Source organism: Pongo abelii, chromosome 4 (assembly GCF_028885655.2).
Source record: "Pongo abelii isolate AG06213 chromosome 4, NHGRI_mPonAbe1-v2.0_pri, whole genome shotgun sequence".
Lineage (NCBI taxonomy): Eukaryota > Metazoa > Chordata > Mammalia > Primates > Hominidae > Pongo > Pongo abelii.
The window spans coordinates 176,735,853-176,755,371 of record NC_071989.2 but is presented as its reverse complement, the minus strand read 5'-3'; the positions used below and the strand labels follow the sequence as shown (position 1 = coordinate 176,755,371).

The window sequence follows — 19,519 nt, the reverse complement described above, 5'->3', positions numbered from 1 at the left end:
CTGAACAAATTGGTGTGAGTGATGAAAAATGGATAAGTTTGACTCTGAACACACAGATCTGTTGTGTCCACCAAAATGAGGTCTTGATTAGGCATAAAGCTGACATAAATACCCTATCAACAAGTTTCAATCTGATACACTGTCCAAAAGAAAGGAAATCACTCACTGCATTATTGCTAAGAAAACATTCCAGATGGCCTCAAGATATGAACTGACCTCTCTTATGGAAATCATCATTGCCTGGGTATCCATATATGCATAAAAGGATATAGTTTTTAAAAGCTCATTTTATCCCTAATAATTGTCTGTTTTTAAAAAGCTATCAGCAGGTGCACCTCATTTCAAAAGCCTCTTGTCCTTCATAATACAATATTCATCACGATTACATAGTATGAAATAAAAAGCAGCAAAACATAAGCGAAGGTAGTTCAATTAAATGCAACATAATCTCTGCAGCAAAAAAAGGGCTCTGTAGCTAAAATCAGGTTCTGATGAAAGTAAAAAGGGAATATATTTCCACATATTTTTAATTATATAGAATTTCCTCAAACATGATTTTTCATAATATATTCCATTAAGTTAACATCATATTTGAAGAAAGAGCATTTTCCGATTTCATTTTAAGCCTGATTTTGAGCAATTACAGTGTCATTGTTCCGCGGTAGAAAGGTTGAATTCATTTACTGTGTGGTTATGCTAGTTATGATTGATGTCTCTTCTCCAAATGATAAACCAATCACCCCAATGATGTAATGTCATTTTAAGAGTGCCATAATCACATTTCTCTCAAACTAGAAGCTCTGATGAGTTCTAATAAAGATTTATGGTAGATTAAAGGCCTTCATAATATCAACAATGGATTGCTCATTTGATGAGAGATTTGATTAGGTAATTTTTTTTGAAAAAGAATATGAGTTTACTAAATATATCAGGCCTGGCTATGAAGAAGGGCATGGACCATCCTAAGTAGCAGACCATCATTCCATTTCCAGAATGAGTCATCTTAAATGTATTTGGGAGGTCCTCTCTAATTGTAGAGGTTGAGGCCAGTGGTGGGTGGCATATACTCCTGGATGGAGCCTAAACACAATCTCATCAAGACCCACTCTTGGCATGGAAAGCTCTGTATTGCTTTGGATGGGATATGCTAATTAACCTCATGAGTGGCCAGTTCAGAAGATAACTCCCAAGCCTCTAGGTCAGGAGTAATTAATTTTTGCAAATGTCTCTCTCTGGGCCATGGACACTTAAACCCTAGTTATTGCACATTCCTACGTTCAGACGTCATAACACCAACAGGAGAAATCAAAATAAGGCATGATTATCGCTGGGCCCAGGGCAATTCCACCCAAGATTCAGAGATTGGGAGCTAAGACAGTGGCCACAAAATCTTCAAAAGTGGGACAGGACCTTGGGTCCAGTCTCTCTGTTCTGTGAATGAGAAAACCAAAATAAGAACTATGGATCTAGAGGCAGTATTTACCATAGTACCACACCACCAACTTGTTAAATTCAAGTGAAGTCACAAGTAAAGGGTTACAGGAGAGGTCACACCCCAAACACCTCAGACTTGGCAAGACATTCAGTATTGATGTCAACGGAACACATTGTAATTTCAAAATCATCTAAACAAGCAAGGAATAGAAGTTAAAAGCCAAAACAAACAAACAAACAAATAACAACAACAACGAAACAAACAACAAACCAGGGGATCTGAGATACACACAAATTGGGCATGTGAGGGTGTTCAGGGTCACTCAGCTATGACCAGAACCGTAGTAATACAAAATTCAATATGCGAGTGTCTCTCTGCACTTCACCTTTGAGACCAGCACGCTCACACATGCAGCAATGGGCAAATGCCTTCCACTGAAGGAGGCCCAAATCCTGTTAAGATAAGCAAAATCTCTTGAGTAACTTCGACCTTCTACAAATGTATCTTGAAAATACCATGCCACAAAACAACAAATGCATTTCACCTTGATGCTCCCCACACCACCTTCCCCCAGCCCTTGTTTCAGCGTGGTCATTTTGCTGGAGAATCAAGAATGTCACTCACAAAACACCACGCATTCAGACACCACAGAGTTTCCTTACCACCGCTGGAGGCTTGCTGGGGCCCTGAGCATGCTCTGAGCAGGTATGAATTGGGGGAGAATTCCTCATCAGGGTTGGTGTCCATGATTTGATGGGAGGTGTTGCTGTCTAGCAATGGCATCTGGCAGCTAACTGGTGGAGGATTATGGGAGCTAGGCAGCTGAGCAGATGGGAGGAGACTAGGCGAGGATGTAGGTGGAATGGGACGACCTGGGAAAGAGGACAGAGGGGTCAAAGGTCAGCAATGAGTGTCATGAGAGCATCCCAAGAAAGTTACATTGAAACCAGCTCACAATATAAATATTAAAAAAAAAAAAAGAAATGAACTGCTCCAGATGTTCTTTTTTAAGAGTGGTTCGATGTTTCTCCAAAAGTGTAAATTCATATTTTAGGTAGTTGCATATTTCAGAAAAAGGACATGAGTAGAAATATCCATGTACACAGCTGAAATGGAATCAGTCTAGAAACCATCCAGTTTCTTTTACTTCCTCTGCTACAGTCCTAATCTAAGTCCTCATTATCTCTCTCTGAGCTACCTCCTTGCTGGTCTCACTGCTTCCACTCTTGCCACATAATCCATCTACTCCCCATTGTCTCAGTCCTACCTCCACAGCAGCCGGAATGAAATTTTAAGGTGAGGAACCAGATTGTATCACTCGCCCGCTTAGCACCCTCCAATGACTTCCCAGTGCTTGCAGAAGGAAACCCAAACTCCTTATGATGACCTCCCTGTCTTGAGTACTCCAGCCCATAGTTGCCTCTCCCACCTCACTCTCATAGTAACACTTACGACTTTCCACGTGGCCCCTTATTCTCTAGCCAGTATGGTCATCTTTATTTCTGTTGTTTGAACACACCAAGCCATTCCACCTTCAGAGTCTTCACACTTCCTGTCCCCTCTATGCAGGACACCACCCCCAACCCCCAACCCCAACACCTTGCCAACATTCACAATCTCACTTCTTCTCTTCAATCAACCCTTCCATGTTTGTCTTCTTGAAATTTGCCCATCTGCCTGCTCTAGGCAACTACTCTGCTTACATTTCTTCACAGCCCTCACTACTCTTTGAATGCAGGCATCTTGTTTATTTCATTCACCCCCTGCATCACCAATGTCTTCCTAAAGAATAGCATCTGCTGAATGAATGACCAAAAATAAGGTACTCTAAAACTAGACTCATTAGTCTGAGGTAGAAGTGGAAGAGTGATGGAAAGGGTGATGCATTGGCATCCCAAGGAGTTGGCCAATGTCCCCACCCTCTTCATTATGTGGTTTTTGGGACACCATGACTGTGGTTTTCAGACAAAGAAAAGCACAGACTCTCTAGCCTTGAGGAGGAGCAGACGGTCCGGCAGAAGGTGCTCAGTGACATGGAGCAGCCCTTGGGTCAAGAAGTTGTCCTCCCACACAGAGGCTGCTGCATCCTCTCCTTCACATGGCAGAGAGTTCCTGGCAGCCAAATTGCTGGGCAAGGACTATCACCACCTATACTTTTGCCTGCTTCATCCTTCCATCTTGGGGCCTTTGCAGTTGCTTGCCTGCTGGTTTGCTCATTTGGGAAGTTCAGGAAAATGAGCCAAGAGAAGCAGCCCATGGCATATGTCCTAAATCTGGGGGTGTGGAAGGAAGGACAGAACATTGAGAAAGCAAACTTGAGGACAAGGTGAGTGTTGCAACGCAAGTAAGAAGTACCTGAGACAGAAGAAATGTGTGTTCCTACTTTTAGATGTACTGCTGATGTAGAGACATCAGCAGACACCTCAAATGAATGTCCATTTTTATTGTCGCTTTTATAATTGTATTTTCTGATTCATTATTCAGTGAATTTAATGCTATTTATGGGTTCATTTGGTTCAATAAAATGTATGTGCACTTTGCTAGACATTGAGGATACAAAAATAAGTAAGACACCACCCCTGCCCTCAGAGAGCTTATAGTCTAGTGGGAGACAGACAGGTAAATATGTCATTTCAGTGCCACATGATAAAAAGCAGAATAGCGGCATGTAATGACATGGTGCTGTGGAGGCAGAGAAAAGGGACACTTGTTTCAGCCTGGCTAGGTAGGAGTGGGGGTTTAGAGTCAAATAAGGATTCCTGGGAAAGGTGATACCTGAGCAAACGTCCAAAGAGGAAGAAAGTGACTTCTGGTGAGAGGTAACAGGATGAACAGCAGCAGAGGCATCAAACCACTGGCCCATTACCCTTTGAGGATGGGGGTGGCAGAGATAGGAGATGAGATACCCTTAAAGCTTAAATGTTAGGGGCTCCTGCACAGTAACAGAATAGAAATGGAGACAAATCATTCCTGAAATTGATCAGTTGATAAATGGAGTTTGACTGGAAAACCTCCATTCATTCATGGCTGTTTGGGATTCAGATAAGGCATGACTTTCTTGCTGGCTGTTCTGGAAAAGGTAGACTGAACACAGTGGAGTTTCATCAGAATCAGTGCTAATGTTTAATCAATACCTCCCCCACCCCAGGTCTCCTTCTAACAAAAATAACTATCATTATCATTATTAATTTAACTGCTGATGTTTCTTACACAATAAATATCTGCCACTCACTGTGCTAGTTCCTTTATATGTATTATCTCATTTAATCCTCAAAACAATCCCTTGAGGTTAGAATTATTATATATTCCCATAAAATGAAATAACAATGTTCCCATTTTATACATGAGGAAACTGAGACACAGAGAGGTTAAACTGCACAGATAGTTAGGCAGCAGAGGCCAGGATTCAAACTTGGGTTTAACTATTTCAAAGTTCACCCTCTAACCATTCTGCACGATGCTTGCCCAAACAGCATGGTGAGAAAAAAAAGGGAAGAAGTGACATAAAAGAAGGAGAGTGATTTACAGCAGATCATGTTTCTGCATTCCCATCTCCCAATCCCAAGGGACTCCAGATTTCAAATAAGAAACATTTCTTTGAATAACCATTTACAGCAGCTATCATCCGACAGAGTTCAAAGTTTTTCTTGTAATTTTGTTATAAAGTTCAAAGTGGCTCCTTCGTAGCAGTGTTACCCTCTGCCTTCTTCAAGGCTCCTGAACTCAGAGGAATCCTGACCAAGGCACTGTGAAGTCAGTGTTGACGTCCACTTAGCAGCGAGGCTCTAGTAGGAACAGATTTTAACTCACAATCAATAGGCTTTAAAGTTTGTGTTATTGAGGCATATCTGAAACTGCATGTTGAAGAACAAGGATGGCTGGAAGCCAATTTTTAAATTCCTTTGAGTGACTGAGGTGGAACTGAAGTTCAAGTGCAATTTTCCAGGAGCCTGATATGATAGTTGCTGTGAAATCATTCTTTACATGAACTTTTTGAAATTTTGTTCAGCATGAATTCATTTCATATAGTACAGACAGAGCTGCTTTTTAATTTATACAAATACAGACAATAGAAGAGCAGTCATAACACAATGAAAGCATTGGGGTTACTACAGTGTATTGAGAATACGCATCACAGAATTGTCTGATTCCTGTTATTTTTCTGCCCACGTTAAGCCCATGTTTTGGGAGCTTCTTCAACTCTGCTTACTGGTACCCACCATTACTTGGGAAATTTCTCAGTCCTTAGATCTGCCCCCAGCAAATGGTATTCTTTCTTTCTTTCTTTCTTTGTCTTTCTTTCTTCCTTTCCTTCTTTCTTTTCCTTCCTTCCTTCCCTCTTTCCTTCCTTCCTTCCTTCCTCCCTTCTCTTTCTTTGTTTCTCTTTTTTTCTTTTTTGACATGGTCTTGCTTGTTGCCCACGCTGGAGCGCAGTGGCATGATCTCGGCTCACTGCAACCTCCGCCTCACCTCAGTCCCCACAAGTAGCTGGGATTACAGATGCAAGCCACTATGCCTGGCTAATTTTTCTATTTTTCTGTATAGAATGAGTTTCACTGTGTTGCCCAGGCTGGTCTCGAACTCCTGAGCTCAAGCCTCCACCTGCCTCAGCCTCCGAAAGTGCTAGAATTACAGGCATGAACCACCATGCCAGCCCTGGTATGCTGTTTTCTGTTTGCTATGTCATTTGCTAATTTTGTTCACTTATGCTACATTTTCCCCCCTGACTATTCCAACTGACAGAGACCATCTGTATAGACACAAACAGGTTCCAAAGTACAGGGGAGAAAATTGAAACTTATACAGGCTCACTTTATAAATTTTGATTTCTTACAGAAATGCTCAGTGTGGCATGGGCGGGTAACCAGGTGATAGGCATTCACCTGGTTCCCACTTTATGTACTACTGAAGCCCCTTGACTCTCCAACTATGTTGAAAATTTCATTTTGAATGAGTATAGAGTCTCCAGCAAATAAACAGAAAACCAGGTTCAACTGATCTGTTAAAAAACAAAAGGAAACAGGCAAAGGCAGCAATATGTCTTTCATTAAACTCACATGGTCTTGTGTATGTGTGGGTGTGTGTGTACGTGTTTTTCAAGATCCCCGTGTAAATCAAAGTCAAACTAATTATCTGTGTGATTGGATTAACCATGACCTTAAATATGGGGACTAATCCAACTTTTTCTAATTTATCTGTTTCCTAATGAATACAATTTAGTGATAGTTTGAACTCATGATTTTTTTTTTTTTCCTGATTAAAGTACTGATAGCCAGTTTTGTGCTAACTCTGATAGACTGGTAGTGGCTGTGTGGAATGCTGTGTTGAGAAGGACTGTGAGGAAGCCCTGGATTTGGTAGGAAACAGTGAAATAATCAATTAGAAATTTCATGGACATGCAGTGGGGAGAGGTAGCAGATCACAGTGCTTATTTGACAGCCATGCTCCAGGTCCTCACTCATCACCCATTTCAGTCATACCTGAAAACTTTATCCTACACAATCTGTGGTTGAAATCATAGTGCTCTAACTCCCATTGTCATAATTACAGAACCATTTTGCTCTTTAAGTTGATTTGGATCCTGACTTAGTTCCCCAAGACCAAAGGACTACAATCTCCTCTCCATCCCCAAAGCAGTAAATATTATTAGTGAAATTGCTGCTCTGCCCAACCCTTTTTAATATATTCACTAATTTATGACAGTGGGCATGTTGCAGATCAATTCCCAAAATTCACTTGAAACAATGGGTTCTTTTTTATTCAACAGATTAATGGCAAGCAGATATGAGAATGTTCTGTGTAGGCAATGCATAAGTGATTTATGTAGCGTTGAGATGTCGGGATATTTGATGAAGCAAAGAGACATGCTCGGATAACAGTAACAAAAAAAGTACTAGAAATAATTGTATTCAAAATAATAAGTTCAAATATATATATACACACATATATATGTGGGTATATATATATATACCCACATATATATGGGGTATATATATATACACATACACATATATATGGGGTATATATATATACACATATATATATGGGGTATATATATATATACACATATATATATGGGGTATATATATATATACACATATATATATATGGGGTATATATATACATATACATATATATATGATCTTGCTTTACTTCAAGAACTGAGCTAAGTACTAAGTATTCTAGTAATATATATATGTGTATATATATATACACATTCTTTTAACATTCACTACTTTTCTCTGAACTTAGTAAGATTGTCTTCCCCATTTACAGGTAAGGAAACTGAGGCTTAGTTGAACTGACTTTCCTAACATCATGCTGTTAGCAGGGAGCACAGCTGGGATTTGAACCCAAGTCATCTGACTCCAAAGCCCAAGCTTTGAGTAGTTCATTTCACTATGTTCCACATTAGACAAAAATGCTAACAAATGAATAAGATGTGAATCCCAAACTCATGAGTCCTTTTCTGGAATGCACAATAGAAGTCATCCCAGAGGAGGTAATTAATCCTGGGCAGAAACAAGGTTCTTCCTGGAAATAACCATGGTGCCCCACTCACACAGAAAAAAATAATTTGTAAGGAGAGAAAAAAGAACTTGAGAAAAAAAAACTTTAAAATCCTCTGTGACTTCAAGAACTTAGTAAAAACATGGCTTTTGTGTTAAAGTTAAGTATTGCAAAAGGACTTACATTTAAGCAAGAGGATTTAAACAGTTGTCCTAATGATATTTCCTAATACCTGCTATTTATTCAGATGCTTGACTAAAGTATCTACTTTTCTCTAACTCTTTGGGATTTGTGAAGCCCCTATTTTTGAAGGGGTCAAAAAGCGAGAAAAATTTACGTTATTTCTATGCAAATAAAAACATTTTCAATACCTGAGATACTGCTCTCCTTTTGTTTGCATTTAATGATTTTTTTTTAACATGGTTCTCCTTGCCATTAAGACCATAAGAATATTTTTCAGGGAGGTGCATCGCGTTTTTCAAGGTCTGTGTAGTTCTGCATGTGCAGCTTTCAGAGGGCTGTGTGACAAGATATTCTTCACTAAGCCTTCACCATGGGCTTTGAGGGAGCACCGGGGCATGGCAGCCAGGCCGACTAGTGCAGAAGCTGCAAGGTGCCCTGATAACAATGCCGGCTAGACTCTCTGTCTCCAGCTCATTGCATTCACCACCACTGGAAAAGTGGGTTAAGCCAAAGCACATCTATCTGTTCAGCCGATTTGATGTGCTGCTGAACACCAGCCTCAGTGATTTTGCTTATGCCCCTTCCACACTTATCACCCACACTGTCAGTTGTTCAACAAGTATAGAGACTCTGGGACATGAATAACGCACCCAAAGGTAAGAATCAAGATTTGAACTCAGGTTTGCATATTGCCATAAGCTACAATGGGCTATTCCTTTACCTAGAGTCACCTTACACTCAAATTCACCTAGGAGTTGGTTTCATCAAGCAAACCTAACCCATTCTCATTTTCTACCCTGCTCCAAATAAAACCCTGGGCTCCAAAAGATGTAATACCTAATTGTCTTTTACAAATGTTTATTTCTCCCTTCATACCTGCCTTATTTCTGTCTCTGTGCTGTGTAATTCATCCCCAACTTTGTAACCCATCCAGTTTTATCTTCCTCCAAAGCCCAAGGGAAGAATGGAGAGAACACAGAATTCAGAGTCTGGCAGACTGAGCCCGTCCACTTACTCTATTATTTGGGAGTTTGAGCAACTCAGTTCACCTCTCTGAGACTCTCTGATGATATTAACACCCACTCTGCATGTTGTTGTGAAGACTGGAGATGTTATATGTAGAGCCCATAGAACAGTGTTTGATAGACAGTAGGGACAAGGGACCTAGATGGAACTAATGAGACTTTTAGCTTACTGGTTCCAGCTGGTTCACAAGCACCTGCTGTGTATACATGACTGTTCCATAGGTAGGGAGACTGTAGTACCAATCATTATTGCAGAATGCAAAATGACCCCTAACAAATATAGCATCTGAATTTTTTTTTTTTTTTTTTAGACAGAATCTCACTCTGTCACTCAGGCTGGAGTGCAGTGGTGCAGTCTCGGCTACTGCAACCTCTGCCTCGTAGGTTCAAGTGATTCTCATGCTTCAGCCTCCTGAGTAGCTGGGATTACAGGCACGCACCATCACGCCAGGCTAATATTTGTATTTTTAGTAGAGACGGGGTTTCACCATGTTGGCCAGGCTGGTCTAGAACTCCTGACCTCAGGTGATCCGCCCACCTCAGCCTCCCAAAGTGCTGGGATTACAGGTGTGAGCCACCGCACCCGGTCAGCATCTTAAAACTTAAATACAGATATATATTATGTATTTATATTTTACTTCTAATATTTATATTTTATATTTATATCATATTATGTATTTATATAAATCTATTAACCTATCTTCTATATTTCTGATAGCAGGCTATATTTAGTGCTAATGTTAGACTAGCTTGGTCATTCTCCACTGGGGCAATCTTTCTCCCTAGGGGAGATTTGGCAATGTGTGGGAACTTTTTGGTTGGGGTGCTACTGGCATCTGATGGGTAGGGACAGGGGTGCTGCCAAGCATCCTATAATGCACAGGACAATTTCCCACAACAAAGAATTATCCAGCCCCAAATATCGATAGCACTGAGGTTGAGAAATCCTGTATTACCACGTGTGATGGCTTTAGGTAAGTATACTTTATGTTACGTGATCAATTTTTAAGTTGCTCTTTTTTCTAGTTTATAAGCATCGGGCAGATATTAGAAGTAAAACATTTGATTCAGTCAGCCTTTTTCCCCTACCCAAGAAAACACCAAGAAAATAAACTTAACCTACCATTGGGGAATTTAAGTCAGAAAGAGGCAAAATTTCCTCAAAGCAAGTCTAATTGTCACTGGGGGAAGTTACAGCATGCTTTTCCCCAGAGGTGAGAGAGATCTGTTTGACAAGAGAGGGTTGGGCGGCCTTTATGGAGGCAGGAGATTCAGAGAATGTTCCACTTCAGTTTTAGGTTATTTAACCTCACCTGAGGAATTTTCACTATGACCTCTTATGTCTTCTCAATGAGGCGATATCAGCCTGACTGGGTTTGTTCTATTCCACATCATCTCGCTTAAAGTTTTTATTTTTACAGTGGAAGACCTAATTGCCCTCTTCACTCACACTTCACTGAACCCACGAAAGCCCAGTTAAGCATTTTCTTGAAAACAAATCGTTTTCAGATGGCCCTGGCAAAACTGTCCCATTTGTGAACAAGCTCTTATGCATAATTTATTGGAAGGGTGGCATGCTGTTGGACCTGCCCCAGTTAAAGGGCCTCTTGCAGGAGGAGCTCAAGCAGGAACTATCTTCACAGTTTGAGACCCTATGCATTTGGGTGTTGTTTCTATATCTCACCAACAACATGCATGTTTATATATCACATCTTGCTGGCAGCATTGCACTTCAGAAGGTGTAAAATACAGATGAGGCTATAGATGGAGAGTAGGGTCTGTTTTTAAAATAATTTCTGTAATTTTCTAATGCTAGCCCTTTCATCTTCATGAGGTGAAATGCAGTGCTTCTTTGCAGCTTCCTCTTGCAAAGACACAAACCCACCTTATCTGCAGCGACACAACTGTTTTCCAAAAGGCAATGGATCCTCAAATACCTTCTCACCAGAAAGTTCTAATTGCTTGACACATGCAGCTTAATTACATCTCCCAGATCCTCTCAAAGGGAAAAACATTATTATGTTGGTCATGTGTAGTTGTCCAGATTGATGCTGTCCAGCAGAACTTATTGTGATGATGGGCATGTTCTACATCCCTAGTGTTTAATACATGTGGCTATTGGACACTTGAAATGTGGCTAGTACAACTGAAAAACTGAATTTTTAATTGTATTAAGTTTTAGTGACATTTAGATAGCCACATCTGGCTAGTGGCTACCATGTTGGACAGCATAGTCTAGACTATTGTTCTACCTTTCCCTTTACTGGTTTCCTTCACTGTGTTCCTTCCCTTCATACAAAAGCTAACATCTTTCTGAATGCACACATTTGCTCAGGTCATGTTCCTTCTCTCAACTTTCCCAAGGCTTTCCATTGCCTATAGTATAGTTTAAACTCTATGTTATCTTGTGCCAGACTTCCTCATTCCCTATGCTCTAAACACGCCAAAACAACTGTCCTTTTGAATACGAATCATTCCCTTCTCATATCTCTCCCCGTGCATGCAAGGTGCTCTCTCTTTGTTGGCAAATACCTTTTTTTTTTTTTTTGAGATGGAGTCTCACTGTGTTGCCCAGGCTGGAGTGCAGTGGTGCCATCTTGGCTCACTGCAGTCTCTGCCTCGTGGGTTCAAGAGACTCTCCTGCCTCAGCCTCCTGAGTAGCTAGGATTATAGGCATGCACCACCACATCCAGATAATTTTTGTATTTTAGTAGAGACGAAGTTTCACTATGTTAGCCAGGCTGGTCTCGAACTCCTGACCTCAGGTGATCCGCCTGTCACGGTCTCCCAAAGTCCTGGGATTACAGGCGTGAGCCACCATGTCTGGCTGGCAAAGACCTTCTAGAGACCTTTTGAAGAACTTCTAAAGACTCATCTCAAGAACAACCTTCTTAGAAGTCTTTTCTGATCACCTCACTCACTGGTACACAGGACATACTTTCATCATTGCTCTTGTTACATGTTAGCCTATGTATTTACCTAAATGTCTGGCTGATTCATGAGACTATGAGTGACTTTGGGTAGAGACTGTACACTATACACATCTTTGTATCCTAGCACCCAGTACAGAGCCTGTACATAATAAATAGCACTATGATTGGTTGATTATAACAATTTACTTCACCAACATGTATGGATATATATCAACTACTCATGGCATTCACTTCGCTGTTGGCTGCTATGGCTGTTGTCTTAGGTTTTGGGTGTCTCTCTCAGTGTGTAAGTATCTTGCTAAGAAGAGTTGATTCTGAATTTAAATGTATGTTTTTTTCCTTAACCAAGTAGCCTAGAATATTAAGCCACTACTTCACTTGGTGCTCCTTGGAGGAAAAACTGGCTGTTAGATTTATTAACTGACAATGTGTCAGTCTCCAAGAGAAGCAAGGGATTTTCAGGCATGGTAGTGCGACCACATTTTTTGGTTAATTTTCAGACTTTAGAAAGCAACCATTGTATAAAATTTGATTCCAGGCTGGGCATGGTGGCTCACGACTATAATCCCAGCACTTTGGGAGGCCAAGGCAGGAGGATCACTTGAGTCTAGGAGTTTGAAACCGGCCTGGGCAACATGGCAAAATCCCATTTCTATAAAAAATGCAAAAATTAGCCAGGCTTGGTGGTGTACGCCTGTGCTCCCAATTACTTGGGGGGCTGAGGTGGGAAGACTGCTTGAGCCCAGGAGGTTGAGGCTGCAGTGAGCCCCGATTGTGCCACTCTGGCCTGGACTGCAGAGCAAGACTCTACAAAAAAAAAATTAGAGAGAGAGAGAGAGAGAGAAATTTGATTCCACTCTCCACTCTAATTATGAAAGCTTCTCACCTTCAGGAGCTACTTGGGAAATGTAACCTAAGACAATCCAACAATTTCAGATGAAGGCGTTAAACTATGTGGGCAATGCTGTCACTTACTGAGTTGTCTGTCTGTGCTGAGTAATATGCAGAAGATACATTGAGCTGTTTTCTTGCCGTCCTAGAATCTGTTTTGTTAAGAGCTTAGTTGGGGGGAAAACTGCTAGAGAAAGATTAAAAGGAACTGTATGCCGATGCTGAAACAATTTTCAAAAGGCTCCCTTAGAGAACATATGTTCCACGATGCAAAGGAATTCATCTTACTCATTTTTATGCTCACTTCTTGTGGTTCCTGGTATATAGAAACAACAATATTGCCAATTGCTCAGACTGACTGAGCTCTTATGAGGTACCAGGTATTATTTCCAAGCCCTTTACATATATTATTGTATTTAATCTCACACAAACCCTTTGGGAGTATGTTGTACAATCTTGTTCCCGTTTTAATGGTGAAGAAAGTGAACTGCAGAGGGGATAAGTTCGTTGGGAAGAAGAGTTTGAACCCAGGTTTTCTGATTTTAGACCTCATACCACACTGCACACAGAATTTAATTAGGTTTTATAATAACAAAGTACCAAGTGCTGATGTAACAACGTGATTGGCATTGAAACAGATTGAATGTCAAATCTTGATTCTGCCACTGATTCTCTGGGAGACCTTGGGCAAGTCATCTAACTTTTCTGTGTTCAACTACTAGGTAAGTGAAATGTGTGGAAACGTACTTCACTAGTTTTAAATGTATTAAATGAGACACTTCTATAAACTTTCTGAATTAAATCGTATGTGTTATTATCATACATTAAAAAGGTAAGAGATAGGTGTTCTATTCCTCTTACAGGACTTTTTGAGGATTAAATAATAACATAGATGAAAGTGCATTGCAAATGGTGAAGTACTCTGCAAACGGTAATTGTTTTCATTCTCATTATTGGAAGCTTTCCTTTTCAAAGGCTTTGTCTTCAGATAGCAAATAGTTCTCAACTGTAAATCTGTGTTTTGCTATGTGCTTTAGGGACCACAAAGATAAAACATGCACTCTAGGCAGCAGATGCTCAAACTATTTCATCTCTATGCTGCCCACGCTCACAGTACCCCACCCGTTCCTCATTGAATGGTCCTTGATAAGATGCTAAAGATTATATGCCTTGGGAGTCTACCCACCAGTAGCCAATATAAAGCATGAAAAGCTCCCCCTCAAAGACATACAAATGTTGTGAAATTAGAATTGAAAATGTAAATGAGAGTAGGACTAGGTCTAGCTTGTTAGGAAGACGTCAGGACATGGATAACATATGCATTGATTTATACCCTCCCTGAACAATTGTTCGAACATCATTGCCTTGTATCTGAAAAATCTCCAGTAGTGTACAGTTAGGAAGAGTACTGGGCTAGGAGTTAGGAGATCAGGGTTCTTTATTGTGGCTACCCAGATGCTAGCTACTTGTCACAACAAACTTCTTACATTCTGTAGGCCTCAGTCAACACATGCATTCTTATTGTACTATGACATAACAGCACCAGTATTTTTTAAATATTTATTTATTTATTTAGAGACAGAGTCTCACTCTGTCACCCAGGCTGGAGTGCAGTGGCACAATCTCAGCTCACTGCAACCTCCACCTCCCAGGTTCAAGCAATTCCCCTACCTCAGCCTCCCAATTAGCTGGGATTACAGGCGCATGCTACCACGCCTGGCGAATTTTTTTTTTTTTTTTTTTGTATTTTTAGTAGAGACAGGGTTTCACCATGCTGGCCAGACTGGTCTCAAACTCCTGACCTCAGGCAATTCTCCTGCCTCAGCCTCCCAGAGTGCTGGGATTACAGGTGTGTGCCACCGCACCCGGCCAGCATCAGTACTTTAAAGAAATGTGATGACATTGTCTCAGTCACAAGAGGGCCCATATTGCCATGGAAGAGACTAATATTTACTAACATTTCTTGAGCACTCACAAATGTTTTAGGCAGTATGTTTAGCACGTCATGGTTTGTAATTTACGAAATCCTTCCAACAATACTATCTAGCAGTTACTATTATTCTGCCTATTTTACAGATGAGCAAACTGTCTTGAAGAGATCACGGGACTTGACAAAGGTTATACAGTAAGTAATGGGCAAAGCCAAGATACTAACTCAGAGCTCTCTAATTAAGCATTGTATGGCTACATAGAGTCATTGCAATGTTGGAGATGCAAAGAGAGAAGAGTAATTTTAACTAGGGTAGGGCAGGAAGGCTGACTGGAAATGGTAGCAGCGTCAAGATGACTAGACAACCTGCAGCGAGCTCTCTTCTTCAGCTTTGAATGTCTAAATATTATTCTATTCTTATGACAAGTATGGAGATCAACAATTGGGTCGAGATTCCATGTGAGGTTGTGTCCTAGCAGAAATCCACAACCTGAATTGCATCTTCCCCACCTTCTTGAAGCCTGGCTTACTTTCTTCATCAAGGTCAGAATGAACCTCGAAATGTCTCTCATCAGGCCCCGCAGAGGCAAGTGCTTTCAAGGTTCTCTTCTCTGAAGGCTCGCTTAGGACACTCTCCAGGGAAAACTATGCATCAAGGCAGACAGCTGAAGACATGAAAAAAATGGCCTTGGGGCACAAAGAAGCATGAAGGGAGAAAACAAGCAGGAGGATTTAACTTTACACTGGGAGAGTGATAATCATGCTGCCTATATACATGAGCCACATGGCTACTCATCCTCAGGATTCGGTGCAAAGTGACTGATTTTTGTCTGAAATAGCACATTGCTTAGTTATGGCTAAAAAGATGTGGATGGAGAGATGTTTTGGGAGTTTCCATGATACTCACAGAGCCTAGTGGTATGCTGGATAATGATGTTTTAGTTCGGCTCCCAAGAAGTTGCTGGTATATGTGTGTGTGTGTGCACAAATGCATGTACATATGCACACACACACACACATACTCTAAATTGACTAGAGTCAGCAAAATTAATACACATCCACAGGGCACTGTTGGCCAAGTCTCTATTTTCATAAATAATGCCTTCCTCACCTTTTACAAGCCTATTTGAAGACCTGTAGTGCATCCTGGCTACAATTCAAAGCCCATCTAATGAAAATACCTCCACTGTCAGCAATGTTAATGTCACTTTAAAGGGTGTGAAATGTTGCTAAATGTGTCAGGAAACAATTAGATAACATAAGAGGCATGTTTTCTCAGTGCACAGAGAAATATATTATGCAGGCAGGAGATAAACACAAAGTTTTCTGAGCTCCAGCATATTCAGCACTCTCCCTCGCTCTCTCTTTTTAATCCAACAGAGAAATTGTTTGGCAAGAGTAAGCCCTGTTTCAAACACTTGGAGAAGGGAGAAAGGCCTGCTTTGCCTCTGACTGCTGTCGCTTGAGCCCTGTGCTATCAGGCTCAGCGAGATACAAATAGTCTTCCACTCAAATTAAATGTGTGCCCTTCTAATTAGCATTATAAATATAGGTTTCTCTGAGCCAGAGTTGATAAAATTACAGTGTTGAGCTGGAAAGGAACCGGCAGCTCTTCCATGCTGACACAATGGCCACAGCGTGTGCATGGCTAGAACAATGTCCCCAGAGCCTGCCCCATCTTCATAGGTCAGCCTGGGAAAGGAAGGTAAATGCCAAGCGGGCTGACATTAGGACGGGCACCCGGGCCCAGATGCAATCTGTTCTTTGCATGTGACGATGTAAGGCTTGGCTCTTAGGCTCTGGGGAGAGCAGTTCTTACTGCAAAGCTTCTTTGTAGAGGTTTGTGATTTCCACTACCTGTGGGGCTCCAAATGGTGCCTGAAAACCACCCGCAAGGCTGACTAACAGATTTTTCCCTGGTCTCCACTCCCGGCACCGCTCTCCGTGGTACTGAAACATTATCGTGCACTAGGAAATGGTTGGTTCTTTCTCCTTCCACCCCCTACAACCCTGAGAGGCCTTCGCCCACCTTCTTGAGGACATTTTGCATTAGATGAGAAAATCTATGGAAAAGAGAGAGAAAGGAGAGAAGGAGTAAATAAAGAGAGATGTGGGCAGACACCCTGAAATAGACATAGCCAAGCCAGCGATTGCTAGGGGTGAAAATGAGAAAGGATTTATTTTGACGTTGTTTTCAAATAATCATAGTTGCCAGGAAAGAAGCCACTACCAACCAGGGTAGAAATGCTGAAAGACTTAAAGTGAGTGAGGAGTTTGCATGTGAGGTGATACAATGATGTGCCATTTCAGACATGAACAAACATGTTCATGTGGGCAACTTGTAAAACCCATCATGGTAGAAGTGATGTGACAGAAATGTCAGCATTGGTTTGCACATGCAAAAATGCCCAGGTTCTTTCTCTTCTTATGAAGACTTGCCACATGGTACAGATGCAGAACAAAGGCTGTTGTGGCTCTTAGCTCACATTTTCTTCCCAGTCTCTGCAGTTCTGACATGCTAAATAAGCCTTAGAAGATGGCGCTCAGGTTGACCTGCTGTGTCTTGCTTTTGCTATGCTTCTGTTTAGAACTGCTTTCTAGTTGATAGCTCTGTCTCTGAGATTAGCAAAAGTCATAGAATGATCTAGATGAAGTCAAAGAAAGCTACGGAGAAAGTCCATTGAATGTTAGCTTTAGAGGGAACCTTAGATAATATCCCTGATCAACCACTTCACTTTGCTGATGACAAAAATGTAATTCAGAAAGAGAACGCGGCTTTTTCTGGACCACACAGTAAGTTAATGACCTGAGTCTAAGGCTCTGTTTATTAGATAACACTCCTCTCCAGTACTTAAGTTTGGGGATGAGCAGAAAACCCAAAATTCAAACAAGGATGAAGAAAATCTGCCTTCACAGAAAATCATATAAATGGACTATAAATCTACAATTTTAATACAGTATGTGTAAAATAATTACTCCCCTCCCCTCCCCGCTAATAAAACCAACCCACACGTGACATTAGACTCTTATCTTCCAAACTATGATCTTTGAAATATTGTGTTTTCTCAAGATAAAACATGTCCCAGGAAAGAAGCGTTCCATGAACAAAAAGTATATGCAGTATGAGATGGTATGGGAAGCATGTCCAGATCACAGGAAAGAGAGATCCAATGTACTGTATGCCTGTATGAACATGTCTGAATTGGTTGGTCTATTCCATTCTAGGCTGACCTCTTAAGAGCCTAGTTGAGGCACTGAGCTGCCTAGGGGAAGAAATTCAGATTGATGTGTGTACTAGAAATAACTTAATAGACCCAAGGCCCTGCAGTTCTTAACACTGGAAGAGAGGTAAAGGATGTTGTAGCAATCCTCAAATAATGTAGCCATGTCCTATGAAAAACAGAATGGACATTTATAAGCTGGTTTGGAAAAAGGGCCAAATTCAAGCTGAATTTGGCTAAGAAAAAGAGCCACATTCAGCTTGATAAATCTTGCATATATCTATACCTCTCCTTTATACATGTTCCACCTGGTATCATGGTTTCTTTGGCACGTGCTGTATCATTCTTGCTAGAATGTAATCTACTCTTTCCTTCATTCAATCAACACATATGTATTGAATAACTACCACCTTTCAGGTTCTCTCCTAGGCCGGGGCATTGCTCTAGGTGGTTGCGGAATCTGCATTGTTTTTAATCTTTCCATATCCCAAAGCTCCTAACAAAGTACATGTGCACAGAAAGTGATTAATAAATATTTGTTGACAAAAATGGATAAGCACGTAAAGAGTTTTCTAACAACTGTTGTTGAACAACATCAGAACCAGCACCCTTGCAAAGTAACAAGCTCCTCATCCCAGAAATTATTTCAGCAGTCTTGAGCGGCTCTTGTCAGCAAGGCTGTAGACAATGTTTTGGCATTCATTGGGAAGTAGGATTGTAGGCCCATTAAATTCAGTTCCAGTCCTAAATCCCCATAATTTTGTGAACATTCCTCTCACAGCCCCGTGGGGAAAAGGAGACAGAAGATTATTTATAAGACGTCCCAAAAATAAGCAGTCTGCCCAAATATTCACCCTGCCCCACCAGAAGTCAGAGACACATTTGCTTTTCTGCATTCTGCATATCTGAAAAATTTCAGTTCCCAGCTGAAAATCGAGATCCATATAGATTCATGCATCCTTAGAGGACTTAACTTTATTTAAAGGAAACATGTCACTGTGTTGAAGCTTAAGCTCAAATTAATTATAACAAGTGTAATATTTGGCCAACCTTAGGTTCATGATTCAACATTCCTGCTTGATTGGTTTCCAGAGCTAAATGAGTCTATAACCATTCCCAACATAATAACCCATTTTGCTTTTACAACTGCTTTCATCTGTGGATCTCAAAGCGTGGTGCAAACAGTAATTAGTGTTTGCTTGGGAGGTAAGGATGCATTTCCTTAGCTCATTTGGCAAAGTGGGGGCAGGAGGGGTGACTGGTCAATGTCCAGGCAGAGACAGGAATGGTGGCCTCTGTGTTCCCACTTATTTCTCCTACGATCCCAGAAAACTGGTCACATTGTTTGTTTAAGCAAAGAGGTGGCATATGTGTACCAAACTAAAATAGTT

General features: G+C 40.9%; 1 protein-coding gene across 19 annotated transcripts in view; it reads right to left on the bottom strand.

Annotated features, from left to right (window-relative positions):
• Nucleotides 1-19,519, bottom strand: part of TENM2 (teneurin transmembrane protein 2) — a 1,285,801-nt gene that overhangs the window by 388,997 nt on the left and 877,285 nt on the right. For 18 of the 19 annotated variants that reach the window (XM_054556187.2, XM_054556189.2, XM_024247419.3 and 15 more), the window contains one exon: nucleotides 2,098-2,307. The exons of the other annotated variant lie outside the window; for it this stretch is intronic. In XM_054556187.2, the coding sequence (XP_054412162.2) occupies nucleotides 2,098-2,307 (210 nt within the window). The remainder of the gene's footprint in view (nucleotides 1-2,097; nucleotides 2,308-19,519) is intronic. 19 annotated transcript variants of the gene reach the window in all.